Here is a 15,914-nt window from a genome sequence, read left to right on the forward strand (position 1 = left end):
CTAACGCAAGTGTTAATTAAACATGCAAACAGAGTATCTCATTGCAATTTTGCATTTAATTTAAATACAATAATGTAAAACGCCAAATCAAACTATAAATCAAGTCATTGTTATGGTAGCAAAGTTACCGTAAGAGAGCCGTTTGGGGAGAAAGCAAAAAGAATGGATGCACCGGGAAGGAAGGCTTGGTCCTTGAAGACCTCCAAGAACATCTCCACGGCTATGGCTTCACACTGCGTATAAATCCCTCGAAATTTCCATATAGCCACACACTTCTTCGTTACTCCCTCCGCGTATTTATGTCCAAATAACGGCTGTTTCATAGTCAACTTAATAAACTTCTCAAACGCACCTAAAGAGCAAATTGAAGGAAGTTAAACTAAGTTGGTCTAATAATCTAACTTGACGTGTAAATTAAGTAACTGGTGTTATATAAGGAATTAAGTACCGGTGACGATTTCACGGAAGAACGGGACAGATTCCGCTAACTCCTCTGCGGTTTTGCCCTTCCACTTGAGGGAGAGTGATGGGACGGCGTTAGCATCTAGGTATACTCCTACGACGGACAAAATTATGACTTCTCCTCGGTCCTCCAAGCCTCGGACACCTGCGCGTATTTATATGTTAGCAAAAGGATCACATAGTCAGCAAAAAGAAGAAGACAAAAACATAGGAAACGACAACCGAACCTGCGCCACCGAGGAAGAGTGGATTGGAGGAGGCCGGTGATCTGACGGACGGTGCAAAGGTGACGGAATCTACATGAAGCTCCGCGACGGTAGGGAGCGGAGACGGATAGACGACAACGGAGGACGAAGACATAGTTGAGTTACGATTACGAGTGTTGGACTTAACTCACTTATGAGATTTGTCTCTCTATTTATATTTGATTGGAAGATGTAGTGACAATTGGTGGTTTAAACCTCGGATCCCCTTATACCTAACAAAGACTTTTTGTTTATGATCTTTGTTTGGTTTGCATCTTAGGTTTTTGGTTTGATTGGATGTGTAAGCACGTGGACTTAACTAACTTTTGAGATTTGTCTCTCTTTTTATATTTGACTAGAAGATGTAGTGACACTTGGTGGTTTTAAACTCGGATCCTCTTATACCAAACAAAGACTTTTTGTTTACGCTCTTATTCCTTTAAGTTTCGTTGCAGCTTAGGTTTTTGGTTTGGGTTTATATATTTTAATTTTAAGATATGAAAGGTATTATTGAATTTCATAAAGGCTTATCTTCTTCTAGAGTTTTGGTAAATCATTATAGGTAAATGATTTATATGATTTATGTTGTTAAAGATAAATGGAACATGACAAACTTTAAGCTAGTTTATATTTATTGAAATTTCTATTTGAATTTTTAAAATATAGAGATATTTTTTGATGCTAAATCGCAACAATATAGATAATACAAGAATTTGGGGGTAAAAATAGAACTGTCTTTTAATTAACACTGAAACAAGGCAAGTGTTTACAGAGTTTTTGAATTGTGCGATGTTATAGTTCTGTCGCTCCAAAGACTTTTCGTACTAGACGAAAGAGACAACACACAAATGCTAAATGCGATTAATACGACTTGGACTTGCGTGCGGTTTAGCTCTTGAATGCTCTCTTTAATCATCTTTTTCGGATATCGTGCTCGATAGTGACCTCTCTTCTTTATAGTGAGACATTGATCTTAAATTCATTCTGTCCCTTTTGCAGATTACGATTTTACCTTTGTACTTATTGAGTCGAATTAAGGTCTTGTAGACCTGCTAAACTTATGGGTATTCTGTTCGGGTCTTATTAATGTTGGGGACATAGCCTATATCCAACAATCTATACTAAATAAAAGTAGAAGCTTTTCTTAAAGCGTCCACATGAGATTTAAAACAACCTATCGGGATTTGACATGTCATTAATTAACCTTTTTTAAAGTTTTCAGAATTTTGTATATTCATATTTTTTTTTCAATAATCAATCCGGATCAGACATCTCAATATTTAAAATTTTAAAATTATATAAATTTATATATTAAAATAATTATAAATAAGTGTATGTATAACGTCCCACATCGGGCTGAAATTTTTTAGACAATGGCTGGAAAACATTATAAATAAGACTAATATGATTCCAATTGCGAATGAGCAGAAAGCTTGATTTATCAGACATGCAAATTTAAAATTTTTATAAAAGTTTAAAATATTATAATTATTTTACACTAATAAAATTTGGAGCTATAAGTTCCTTACAGCGTCCACATATGATTTTAAATAACATATCGGGATTCAACATGTCACTGATTAACATTTTTAAAATTTACAGAATTTTCTCTATTAAAATTTTTAAAACAACGAATTGAAAAACAAATTACGTTGGTATTAGTTAAAACACAACAAAACATTTTCTTGTTAGTTGTTATAGGATAAGTAAATTTTACATTCATATATTTCTTCAAATTAACAAACGGACAAAATTGTATCCAAATACAATACCATATACAAAACCTAATTTAATAAGTGAACAACATTTAAATGCCGAATCTGGATGTTGCATCTAAATGTTATGTTAGACATGAATGCAAGACACAAATAAACATTGATGAGATTGTGGAACTCCACGTTCATTCCTACGGATATTAACTATGGTGGTTCAAAAAAAAGCATGTCGGCCCAGTGGCCCCAGTCTTACATATTTTTAGGTGATCACGGACATGCATGCTGATCTAAAGCTTAACTCAAAGCCTAACATACAGGGCTGAACATCTCTGACCCATCAAAACGACCTTCTCTGTGGGAGACCAAATTTCATATAAGTGTTTTGTTTGCTTCTTTGATTTGAGCTTCAAACGTTGATGTTTATGACCAAAGTTTTCACCCTTCTGAATTTTCTCTTATTCAACAGGATCAAACACCTCAATAATATGTAACGGAAAAGTTCAAAACCAATGCCAAACGCAACACATAAAGCTTTCAACCTTTTTCTTAGAACCAGATTCTCCAAGTTGACCAGTGGACCACAGTTGCAATGAGTCATCATCCTTTAATAATGAACATGCAACAAGTTTCAGATTTGATTCTTTGTTGACCAAAATTCAAATTTTGTTCCCTATAATTTTTTGATCACTTGGTTTCGTTTCAGTGTAATCTCTAGAATCAAGACCAGCTAGTGATAACACAATTTTCATCCTATTCCATGATACTCTTGTATTATTCTTAAAAATAGTTGAAAACATTCAAAAGGAACTAAGTTATTTACATAGGATTCGACATAGAAAAATTAAAACACCAAATACGTACTCAAGAGAACCTATGGAACTCAAAGGCCCAAATACTAAGTTATTTTCATCCTATGGATTCTCAGTTCTCTTCCTCTTCGACCTTGTTCTCGTTCATCAGCTGGGCTAATCTCTCGGCAACACTCAACATAGCCCCTGGACAAGCACCGTTCTTTTCGATGAACGACTCAAAAACAGCCTCCGCCAACAATTTGTTCTGGATCACAGCTTTCCCGGTTTCAGGAATGCTATCATCTTTAGAAAACGCAACCTGCAAAAAAACGTTCACAACAAATCCATAATACAATATTCCAAAGCTACACGTTATAACTACTATTATTTCAAACGCTACTTCTACATTAGTGTTCTGTTCACATTTAAAATACTAAAACATTCACTAACGCAAGTGTAAATTAAACATGCAAACAGAGTATCTCATTGCAATTTGACATTTAATTTGAACTTACAATAATGTAAAACGCCAATTCAAACTATAAATCAAGTCATTGTTATGGTAGCAAAGTTACCGTAAGAGAGCCGTTTGGGGAGAGAGCAAAAAGAATGGATGCACCGGGAAGGAAGTTTTCGTCCTTGAAGACCTCCAAGAACGTCTCCACAGCTTTGGCTTCACAGTCCGTATAAATCCCTAGAGATTTCCATATAGCCACACAATTCTCCGTTACTCTCTCCGAGTAATCCTGTCCAAATAACGGCTGTTTCATAGTCACCTTAATAAACTTCTCAAACGCACCTAAAGAGCAAATTGAAGGAAGTTAAACTAAGTTGGTCTAATAATCTAACTTGACGTGTAAATTAAGTAACTGGTGTTATATAAGGAATTAAGTACCTGTGACGATTTCACGGAAGAACGGGACAGATTCCGTTAACTCCTCTGCCGTTTTGCCCTTCCACTTGAGGGAGAGTGATGGGACGGCGTTAGCATCTAGGTATACTCCTACGACGGACAAAATTATGACTTCTCCTCGGTCCTCCAAGCCTCGGACACCTGCGCGTATTCATATTATTGGGCTATATTTGTTGGGTTTGTTTGTGTTGGGCTAAAGTTCATTACTTGTTAATGACGGTTGTAAATCTCTTGTGTTGTAACCCTAGAAGTCGTGTGTATATAAACGATATTAAGAACAATGAATAAAGGCAAGCAAGTTTGATATCCAATTCTACATGGTATCAGAGCTTAAGATCAAAATTTCTCATTTATAAAATTGTTCTTCTTCTTTGTTAATCGATAGTTTCGATATTTGTCTTTTCTCTAGTTGAGAACTTGGTGTTATTCGGAGATGTCAAGTGACGAGAGTAAAACAGCTACGGCTCTTGTTTCTCAAACGGTGGCGGTGTCGCCGTATTTGTTGGCAAGTTCTGACAATTGTGGAACGTCTATCTCCTCTGTTACTTTGAATGGAGATAACTACAACGAGTGGTCAGAGGAGATGTTGAACGCTCTTCAAGCGAAGCGGAAGACAGGCTTCATCAACGGCACAATTCCTCAACCTCCTCTCAATGATCCTGATTATGAAAACTGGAAGACAGTTAACTCGATGATTGTGGGGTGGATCCGTTCGTCGATTGCATCAAAGGTGAAGTCCACCGTAACCTTTGTCTCTAATGCACATCAACTGTGGGAGGATTTGAAGCAGCGTTTATCTGTTGGAAACGAAGTTCGTGCTCATCAGATCAAGGCTCAACTTGCTTCTTGTAGACAAGATGGGCAGAGTGTGTACCTTGTGGGATGAATTGCGCAAGTATTGTCCTCCTCCGATGTGTTCTTGCGGTGGGTGTTCGTGTGGTGTAACGGCGAAGTTTGCCAAAGAAGCAGAGAAAGAGAAGCTTCACCAGTTCTTGTTAGGACTTGATGATGCGCGATTTGGAGGGTTATGTACGAACTTGGTTGGCACTACACCCTTGCCGTCTCTTGGTGAAGCGTATTCGAAGGTTATCCGCGAAGAACAACGGTTGTCCTCTGCTCGTGGTCGTGAACAGCTACGTGATGCTGTCGGTTTTGTGGCTCGACGTGAATCCAATGAGCCTTCGTTCGTTAAAGACGCACTGCCTGAATCGGTTGCGTATTTGGGACGGTCTGATCATCAAGGAAGTCATAAGCTTGGCTCCTCTTCCATCCTAAAACCCGGAAGCAGGACACTCTGTTCTCACTGTGGGAGAACAGGGCATGACAAACGTGATTGTTGGCAGCTTATTTGCTTCCCGGACTGGTGGGAAGAGCGTTCCCAGGGTCGCGGCAATGGACGGGGACTGAGAGGAAGAGGATCTGGAGCAGGTCGTGGTCGAGGAGCGGTCACAGCCCATGCTACTACTTCCAATCAGTCGATCTTTCCTGAGTTTTCACAAGATCAGTTGAAGTTGTTGCAGCAGTTGCTTGATGAAAAAGCAAGCAAAGAAAAGCAAGGGACTGGTGGTGGTGATAGATTATCTTGTAAGAAAGCTTTAGGTGATATTATTCTTGATACAGGAGCTTCTCATCATATGACAGGAAATCTCTCTTCTCTTCAACACATTGCAAAAATTTCTTCTTGTTCTGTTGGTTTTGAGGATGGAAGTAAAACATTTGCCTTGTGTGTTGGGAGTTTGCCGCTGTCTTCCACAGTCTCTTTAGAAAATGTCCTTTATGTGCCAAGTTTGAATTGCACATTGATTTCTGTTTCAAAAATTGTAAAGCAAACAAAGTGTGATGCGTGGTTTAGTGATGAATTTTGTGTTTTGCAAGACCGTTCTTCGAAGACTTTGATTGGAAGCGGTGAAGAGCGTGATGGGGTTTACTACTTGAAAGAGGTTGTTTCAGCTAAGATACACAGTGTGAAAGCTGCTGTTGATGACACATTGTGGCATCGACGTCTCGGGCATCCTTCGTTTTCTGTGCTTTCCGATTTACCTATGTTTTCTAGTTCCAATATATTGGCTGGCTCTAGTTCTTGTGACATTTGTTTTAGAGCCAAGCAGACAAGAGAAGTTTTTAATGATAGTTTTAATAAAGCAGACGACTGTTTTTCTTTGATTCATTGCGATGTTTGGGGACCCTATCGGGTTCCGGCTTCTTGTGGAGGAGTTTATTTTTTAACTATTGTTGATGATTTTTCAAGAGCCGTTTGGACCTTCTTAATGTTGGAAAAATCAGAGGTTCGTGGCATTCTTATGAATTTTCTCGCATATGCTGAAAAACAGTTTGGTAAAACTGTCAAGATGGTGCGTAGTGATAACGGTACGGAGTTCATGTGTCTCTCTTCACATTTTCGAGAACAAGGTATTCTCCATCAGACTTCTTGTGTTGGCACTCCACAACAGAATGGAAGAGTCGAACGCAAGCATAGACATATTCTTAATGTGGCTCGAGCCTTGTTGTTTCAAGCCCATTTGCCGATCAATTTTTGGGGAGAAGTGGTTCTTACTGCGGCTTACCTGATCAATCGCACACCCTCATCAATACACAAAGGTATTTCTCCTTATGAGGTTCTTCATGGATGTAAGCCGGCTTATGATCAATTAAGAGTGTTTGGTTCTGCTTGTTATGTGCATCGCGTCTCTCGGGATAAAGATAAATTTGGGGAACGGAGTCGTCTTTGTATCTTTGTTGGTTATGCTCTTGGCAAGAAAGGGTGGAAAGTTTATGATATTGAGAAGCATGTTTTTTCTGTCTCTCGTGATGTTGTTTTTCAAGAGATGGTTTTTCCGTATGCTGAACATACAGATACTTTGTCGTCGGTTCCTCCGCTCTCCGGTGATGTTGATGGAGATTGGCTTCTTCCACCGGATACTCGAGTGAGGGGGAGTCCCAATGAGGCTGTTCTTCCACCGGCTGTTCCCGTGAGGGAGAGTCGTACTGATGAGGTTGTTCCCGTGACTCTGGCTGTACCATCGTCACCCTCATCTCCCTCGTCACCGGCGTCTCCGGTGCCTCCGACTGTTGACGTCGTTGCACCTCCGGTTGTTGTTCCGGTTAATGAGCCTCCTCCACCTGTTCCTTTACGTCGTAGTGAAAGAACACGAAAAGAAAACGTCCGTTTAAGTGATTATGTTGTCAATCATCATGTGTTGTCTACAACTGCGGATACCCATCACGCTTCACCCGCTCAACCATTCGAGTCTTCCAAAACGGTCCAAGGTATGTCTTTTCTTTTCTTGACGGATTATGTGTTTGATGAACAATTCTCTCCAGGGCATCGGGCTTTCTTAGCCACTATTATCCAATCTAAGGAACCGAAAATTTTTAAAGAGGCAATACGTATGAAAATATGGAATGATGCGATGACTACGGAAGTTGTGGCGCTTGAAGACAAGGATACATGGGACGTCACAACGTTACCCGAAGGTAAAGTAGCTCTTGGTTGTCAATGGGTGTACAAAACAAAGTATTATGCTGACGGAACGATTGAGAGGTACAAGGCTCGTCTTGTTATACTCGGTAATCACCAAGTTGAAGGAGAAGATTATAACGAGACATTTGCACCCGTGATTAAGATTACCACCGTTCGCTCCGTACTCCGGTTATGTGCTGCTAAACAATGGGAAGTGTATCAAATGGATGTTAATAATGCCTTCCTCCATGGTGACTTAGAGGAAGAGGTTTACATGCAACTTCCTCCTGGTTTTCGTCATTCACACCCTGGCAAAGTTTGCCGTCTTAAAAAGTCACTTTATGGTCTTAAACAAGCACCTCGTTGTTGGTTCAAGAAGTTGTCTGATGCGTTGCTCCGGTTTGGGTTTGTTCAGTCCTATGATGATTATTCATTATTTTCCTACACTCGTGCGGGTATTGAGCTTCNGTGTTGGCACTCCACAACAGAATGGAAGAGTCGAACGCAAGCATAGACATATTCTTAATGTGGCTCGAGCCTTGTTGTTTCAAGCCCATTTGCCGATCAATTTTTGGGGAGAAGTGGTTCTTACTGCGGCTTACCTGATCAATCGCACACCCTCATCAATACACAAAGGTATTTCTCCTTATGAGGTTCTTCATGGATGTAAGCCGGCTTATGATCAATTAAGAGTGTTTGGTTCTGCTTGTTATGTGCATCGCGTCTCTCGGGATAAAGATAAATTTGGGGAACGGAGTCGTCTTTGTATCTTTGTTGGTTATGCTCTTGGCAAGAAAGGGTGGAAAGTTTATGATATTGAGAAGCATGTTTTTTCTGTCTCTCGTGATGTTGTTTTTCAAGAGATGGTTTTTCCGTATGCTGAACATACAGATACTTTGTCGTCGGTTCCTCCGCTCTCCGGTGATGTTGATGGAGATTGGCTTCTTCCACCGGATACTCGAGTGAGGGGGAGTCCCAATGAGGCTGTTCTTCCACCGGCTGTTCCCGTGAGGGAGAGTCGTACTGATGAGGTTGTTCCCGTGACTCTGGCTGTACCATCGTCACCCTCATCTCCCTCGTCACCGGCGTCTCCGGTGCCTCCGACTGTTGACGTCGTTGCACCTCCGGTTGTTGTTCCGGTTAATGAGCCTCCTCCACCTGTTCCTTTACGTCGTAGTGAAAGAACACGAAAAGAAAACGTCCGTTTAAGTGATTATGTTGTCAATCATCATGTGTTGTCTACAACTGCGGATACCCATCACGCTTCACCCGCTCAACCATTCGAGTCTTCCAAAACGGTCCAAGGTATGTCTTTTCTTTTCTTGACGGATTATGTGTTTGATGAACAATTCTCTCCAGGGCATCGGGCTTTCTTAGCCACTATTATCCAATCTAAGGAACCGAAAATTTTTAAAGAGGCAATACGTATGAAAATATGGAATGATGCGATGACTACGGAAGTTGTGGCGCTTGAAGACAAGGATACATGGGACGTCACAACGTTACCCGAAGGTAAAGTAGCTCTTGGTTGTCAATGGGTGTACAAAACAAAGTATTATGCTGACGGAACGATTGAGAGGTACAAGGCTCGTCTTGTTATACTCGGTAATCACCAAGTTGAAGGAGAAGATTATAACGAGACATTTGCACCCGTGATTAAGATTACCACCGTTCGCTCCGTACTCCGGTTATGTGCTGCTAAACAATGGGAAGTGTATCAAATGGATGTTAATAATGCCTTCCTCCATGGTGACTTAGAGGAAGAGGTTTACATGCAACTTCCTCCTGGTTTTCGTCATTCACACCCTGGCAAAGTTTGCCGTCTTAAAAAGTCACTTTATGGTCTTAAACAAGCACCTCGTTGTTGGTTCAAGAAGTTGTCTGATGCGTTGCTCCGGTTTGGGTTTGTTCAGTCCTATGATGATTATTCATTATTTTCCTACACTCGTGCGGGTATTGAGCTTCGCGTCTTGGTCTATGTCGATGATCTCCTCATTTGTGGTAATGATGCCTATATGCTTCAGAAATTCAAGGATTATTTGTCTCGTTGTTTTGCTATGAAGGATTTAGGGAAACTAAAATACTTTCTTGGCATTGAAGTAAGTCGTGGTCCTGAAGGAATTTTTTTATCTCAACGCAAGTATGCTTTGGATATTATTTCTGATTGTGGTGATCTTAGTGCTACCTCCGCAGCAGCCACGGCTTTACCCCAAAACCATCGTATCGCCACTGATGATGGTCCGCTCCTCCTTGATCCAAAGCCTTACCGTCGCCTTATTGGTCGCCTCATTTATCTTACACATACACGTCCAGAGTTGAGTTACTCGGTTCATGTGCTGGCTCAATTCATGCAGAAACCTCGTACGGCTCACTAGGAGGCCGCGCTTCGTGTTGTCAGCTTCTTGCAAGGTTGTCCCGGTCAAGGTATTCTGCTTAAAGCTGATTCTGATCTCACACTCACCATTTATTGTGACTCCGACTGGTCCTCCTGCCCGTTAACTCGTCGTTCAATCAGTGCGTTTGTGGTAATGCTTGGTGGTTCTCCTATTTCTTGGAAGACAAAGAAACAAAAGACCGTCTCGCATTCTTCTGCTGAAGCAGAGTATCGTGCAATGGCCGTAGGGCTTCGTGAAGTTAAATGGCTTCGTCGGTTGTTGAAAGAATTGGGCATCGAACAAACGTCTCCCACACGTTTCTTCTGCGATAGTAAAGCCGCCATTCATATCGCTGCGAATCCCGTCTTCCATGAACGCATAAAGCACATTGAGAATGATTGTCATGCCGTGCGTGATGCAGTGTCCGATGGCACCATTGTCACACAACATATTGGCACCTCCGATCAACTTGCTGATATTTTGACAAAAGCACTTGGTCGAGTTCAGTTTGAGACCATAATGTCCACGTTAAGCATTTCGAATCCTCATGCTCCAACGTGAGGGGGAGTATTGGGCTATATTTGTTGGGTTTGTTTGAGTTGGGCTAAAGTCCATTACTTGTTAATGACGGTTGTAAATCTCTTGTGTTGTAACCCTAGAAGTCATGTGTATATAAACGATATTAAGAACAATGAATAAAGGCAAGCAAGTTTGATATCCAATTCTACATGGTATCAGAGCTTAAGATCAAAATTTCTCATTTATAAAATTGTTCTTCTTCTTTGTTAATCGATAGTTTCGATATTTGTCTTTTCTCTAGTTGAGAACTTGGTGTTATTCGGAGATGTCAAGTGACGAGAGTAAAACAGCTACGGCTCTTGTTTCTCAAACGGTGGCGGTGTCGCCGTATTTGTTGGCAAGTTCTGACAATTGTGGAACGTCTATCTCCTCTGTTACTTTGAATGGAGATAACTACAACGAGTGGTCAGAGGAGATGTTGAACGCTCTTCAAGCGAAGCGGAAGACAGGCTTCATCAACGGCACAATTCCTCAACCTCCTCTCAATGATCCTGATTATGAAAACTGGAAGACAGTTAACTCGATGATTGTGGGGTGGATCCGTTCGTCGATTGCATCAAAGGTGAAGTCCACCGTAACCTTTGTCTCTAATGCACATCAACTGTGGGAGGATTTGAAGCAGCGTTTATCTGTTGGAAACGAAGTTCGTGCTCATCAGATCAAGGCTCAACTTGCTTCTTGTAGACAAGATGGGCAGAGTGTGTACCTTGTGGGATGAATTGCGCAAGTATTGTCCTCCTCCGATGTGTTCTTGCGGTGGGTGTTCGTGTGGTGTAACGGCGAAGTTTGCCAAAGAAGCAGAGAAAGAGAAGCTTCACCAGTTCTTGTTAGGACTTGATGATGCGCGATTTGGAGGGTTATGTACGAACTTGGTTGGCACTACACCCTTGCCGTCTCTTGGTGAAGCGTATTCGAAGGTTATCCGCGAAGAACAACGGTTGTCCTCTGCTCGTGGTCGTGAACAGCTACGTGATGCTGTCGGTTTTGTGGCTCGACGTGAATCCAATGAGCCTTCGTTCGTTAAAGACGCACTGCCTGAATCGGTTGCGTATTTGGGACGGTCTGATCATCAAGGAAGTCATAAGCTTGGCTCCTCTTCCATCCTAAAACCCGGAAGCAGGACACTCTGTTCTCACTGTGGGAGAACAGGGCATGACAAACGTGATTGTTGGCAGCTTATTTGCTTCCCGGACTGGTGGGAAGAGCGTTCCCAGGGTCGCGGCAATGGACGGGGACTGAGAGGAAGAGGATCTGGAGCAGGTCGTGGTCGAGGAGCGGTCACAGCCCATGCTACTACTTCCAATCAGTCGATCTTTCCTGAGTTTTCACAAGATCAGTTGAAGTTGTTGCAGCAGTTGCTTGATGAAAAAGCAAGCAAAGAAAAGCAAGGGACTGGTGGTGGTGATAGATTATCTTGTAAGAAAGCTTTAGGTGATATTATTCTTGATACAGGAGCTTCTCATCATATGACAGGAAATCTCTCTTCTCTTCAACACATTGCAAAAATTTCTTCTTGTTCTGTTGGTTTTGAGGATGGAAGTAAAACATTTGCCTTGTGTGTTGGGAGTTTGCCGCTGTCTTCCACAGTCTCTTTAGAAAATGTCCTTTATGTGCCAAGTTTGAATTGCACATTGATTTCTGTTTCAAAAATTGTAAAGCAAACAAAGTGTGATGCGTGGTTTAGTGATGAATTTTGTGTTTTGCAAGACCGTTCTTCGAAGACTTTGATTGGAAGCGGTGAAGAGCGTGATGGGGTTTACTACTTGAAAGAGGTTGTTTCAGCTAAGATACACAGTGTGAAAGCTGCTGTTGATGACACATTGTGGCATCGACGTCTCGGGCATCCTTCGTTTTCTGTGCTTTCCGATTTACCTATGTTTTCTAGTTCCAATATATTGGCTGGCTCTAGTTCTTGTGACATTTGTTTTAGAGCCAAGCAGACAAGAGAAGTTTTTAATGATAGTTTTAATAAAGCAGACGACTGTTTTTCTTTGATTCATTGCGATGTTTGGGGACCCTATCGGGTTCCGGCTTCTTGTGGAGGAGTTTATTTTTTAACTATTGTTGATGATTTTTCAAGAGCCGTTTGGACCTTCTTAATGTTGGAAAAATCAGAGGTTCGTGGCATTCTTATGAATTTTCTCGCATATGCTGAAAAACAGTTTGGTAAAACTGTCAAGATGGTGCGTAGTGATAACGGTACGGAGTTCATGTGTCTCTCTTCACATTTTCGAGAACAAGGTATTCTCCATCAGACTTCTTGTGTTGGCACTCCACAACAGAATGGAAGAGTCGAACGCAAGCATAGACATATTCTTAATGTGGCTCGAGCCTTGTTGTTTCAAGCCCATTTGCCGATCAATTTTTGGGGAGAAGTGGTTCTTACTGCGGCTTACCTGATCAATCGCACACCCTCATCAATACACAAAGGTATTTCTCCTTATGAGGTTCTTCATGGATGTAAGCCGGCTTATGATCAATTAAGAGTGTTTGGTTCTGCTTGTTATGTGCATCGCGTCTCTCGGGATAAAGATAAATTTGGGGAACGGAGTCGTCTTTGTATCTTTGTTGGTTATGCTCTTGGCAAGAAAGGGTGGAAAGTTTATGATATTGAGAAGCATGTTTTTTCTGTCTCTCGTGATGTTGTTTTTCAAGAGATGGTTTTTCCGTATGCTGAACATACAGATACTTTGTCGTCGGTTCCTCCGCTCTCCGGTGATGTTGATGGAGATTGGCTTCTTCCACCGGATACTCGAGTGAGGGGGAGTCCCAATGAGGCTGTTCTTCCACCGGCTGTTCCCGTGAGGGAGAGTCGTACTGATGAGGTTGTTCCCGTGACTCTGGCTGTACCATCGTCACCCTCATCTCCCTCGTCACCGGCGTCTCCGGTGCCTCCGACTGTTGACGTCGTTGCACCTCCGGTTGTTGTTCCGGTTAATGAGCCTCCTCCACCTGTTCCTTTACGTCGTAGTGAAAGAACACGAAAAGAAAACGTCCGTTTAAGTGATTATGTTGTCAATCATCATGTGTTGTCTACAACTGCGGATACCCATCACGCTTCACCCGCTCAACCATTCGAGTCTTCCAAAACGGTCCAAGGTATGTCTTTTCTTTTCTTGACGGATTATGTGTTTGATGAACAATTCTCTCCAGGGCATCGGGCTTTCTTAGCCACTATTATCCAATCTAAGGAACCGAAAATTTTTAAAGAGGCAATACGTATGAAAATATGGAATGATGCGATGACTACGGAAGTTGTGGCGCTTGAAGACAAGGATACATGGGACGTCACAACGTTACCCGAAGGTAAAGTAGCTCTTGGTTGTCAATGGGTGTACAAAACAAAGTATTATGCTGACGGAACGATTGAGAGGTACAAGGCTCGTCTTGTTATACTCGGTAATCACCAAGTTGAAGGAGAAGATTATAACGAGACATTTGCACCCGTGATTAAGATTACCACCGTTCGCTCCGTACTCCGGTTATGTGCTGCTAAACAATGGGAAGTGTATCAAATGGATGTTAATAATGCCTTCCTCCATGGTGACTTAGAGGAAGAGGTTTACATGCAACTTCCTCCTGGTTTTCGTCATTCACACCCTGGCAAAGTTTGCCGTCTTAAAAAGTCACTTTATGGTCTTAAACAAGCACCTCGTTGTTGGTTCAAGAAGTTGTCTGATGCGTTGCTCCGGTTTGGGTTTGTTCAGTCCTATGATGATTATTCATTATTTTCCTACACTCGTGCGGGTATTGAGCTTCGCGTCTTGGTCTATGTCGATGATCTCCTCATTTGTGGTAATGATGCCTATATGCTTCAGAAATTCAAGGATTATTTGTCTCGTTGTTTTGCTATGAAGGATTTAGGGAAACTAAAATACTTTCTTGGCATTGAAGTAAGTCGTGGTCCTGAAGGAATTTTTTTATCTCAACGCAAGTATGCTTTGGATATTATTTCTGATTGTGGTGATCTTAGTGCTACCTCCGCAGCAGCCACGGCTTTACCCCAAAACCATCGTATCGCCACTGATGATGGTCCGCTCCTCCTTGATCCAAAGCCTTACCGTCGCCTTATTGGTCGCCTCATTTATCTTACACATACACGTCCAGAGTTGAGTTACTCGGTTCATGTGCTGGCTCAATTCATGCAGAAACCTCGTACGGCTCACTAGGAGGCCGCGCTTCGTGTTGTCAGCTTCTTGCAAGGTTGTCCCGGTCAAGGTATTCTGCTTAAAGCTGATTCTGATCTCACACTCACCATTTATTGTGACTCCGACTGGTCCTCCTGCCCGTTAACTCGTCGTTCAATCAGTGCGTTTGTGGTAATGCTTGGTGGTTCTCCTATTTCTTGGAAGACAAAGAAACAAAAGACCGTCTCGCATTCTTCTGCTGAAGCAGAGTATCGTGCAATGGCCGTAGGGCTTCGTGAAGTTAAATGGCTTCGTCGGTTGTTGAAAGAATTGGGCATCGAACAAACGTCTCCCACACGTTTCTTCTGCGATAGTAAAGCCGCCATTCATATCGCTGCGAATCCCGTCTTCCATGAACGCATAAAGCACATTGAGAATGATTGTCATGCCGTGCGTGATGCAGTGTCCGATGGCACCATTGTCACACAACATATTGGCACCTCCGATCAACTTGCTGATATTTTGACAAAAGCACTTGGTCGAGTTCAGTTTGAGACCATAATGTCCACGTTAAGCATTTCGAATCCTCATGCTCCAACGTGAGGGGGAGTATTGGGCTATATTTGTTGGGTTTGTTTGAGTTGGGCTAAAGTCCATTACTTGTTAATGACGGTTGTAAATCTCTTGTGTTGTAACCCTAGAAGTCATGTGTATATAAACGATATTAAGAACAATGAATAAAGGCAAGCAAGTTTGATATCCAATTCTACATATATGTTAGCAAAAGGATCACATAGTCAGCAAAAAGAAGAAGACAAAAACATAGGAAACGACAACCGAACCTGCGCCACCGAGGAAGAGTGGATTGGAGGAGGCCGGTGATCTGACGGACGGTGCAAAGGTGACGGAATCTACATGAAGCTCCGCGACGGTAGGGAGCGGAGACGGAGAGACGACAACGGAGGAGGAAGACATAGTTGAGTTACGATTACGAGTGTTGGACTTAACTCACTTATGAGATTTGTCTCTCTATTTATATTTGATTGGAAGATGTCAAGATGTAGTGACAATTGGTGGTTGAAACCTCGGATCCCCTTATACCTAACAAAGACTTTTTGTTTACGATCTTTGTTTGGTTGCATTGCATCTTAGGTTTTTGGTTTGGTTGGATGTGTAAGCACGTGGACTTAACTAACTTTTTAGATTTGTCTCTCTTTTTATATTTGACTAGAAGATGTACTGACACT

The 15,914-nt window shown here is 41.9% G+C and overlaps 2 protein-coding genes across 2 annotated transcripts in view; both read right to left on the reverse strand.

Moving 5' to 3' along the window:
• Nucleotides 1–1,129, reverse strand: part of LOC104712136 (chalcone--flavonone isomerase 1-like) — a 7,189-nt gene extending 6,060 nt beyond the window's left edge. Inside the window, exons 1-3 of the mRNA XM_010428966.2 lie at nt 690–1,129; nt 449–607; nt 129–352 (exon numbers count right to left, since the gene is read on the reverse strand). Of these exons, the coding sequence (XP_010427268.1) occupies nt 129–352; nt 449–607; nt 690–822 (516 nt within the window). The 5' untranslated portion in view covers nt 823–1,129. The remainder of the gene's footprint in view (nt 1–128; nt 353–448; nt 608–689) is intronic.
• Nucleotides 3,176–15,711, reverse strand: LOC104712135 (chalcone--flavonone isomerase 1-like). The gene is made up of 4 exons (XM_019229339.1): nt 15,510–15,711; nt 4,109–4,267; nt 3,789–4,012; nt 3,176–3,532 (listed from the first exon to the last, which is right to left on the reverse strand). The coding sequence occupies exons 1-4, from the start codon at nt 15,640–15,642 to the stop codon at nt 3,344–3,346; spliced, it is 705 nt and encodes a 234-aa protein (XP_019084884.1). The 5' UTR covers nt 15,643–15,711; the 3' UTR covers nt 3,176–3,343.

The sequence above is a fragment of the Camelina sativa genome, chromosome 9 (genome assembly GCF_000633955.1).
Source record: "Camelina sativa cultivar DH55 chromosome 9, Cs, whole genome shotgun sequence".
Lineage (NCBI taxonomy): Eukaryota > Viridiplantae > Streptophyta > Magnoliopsida > Brassicales > Brassicaceae > Camelina > Camelina sativa.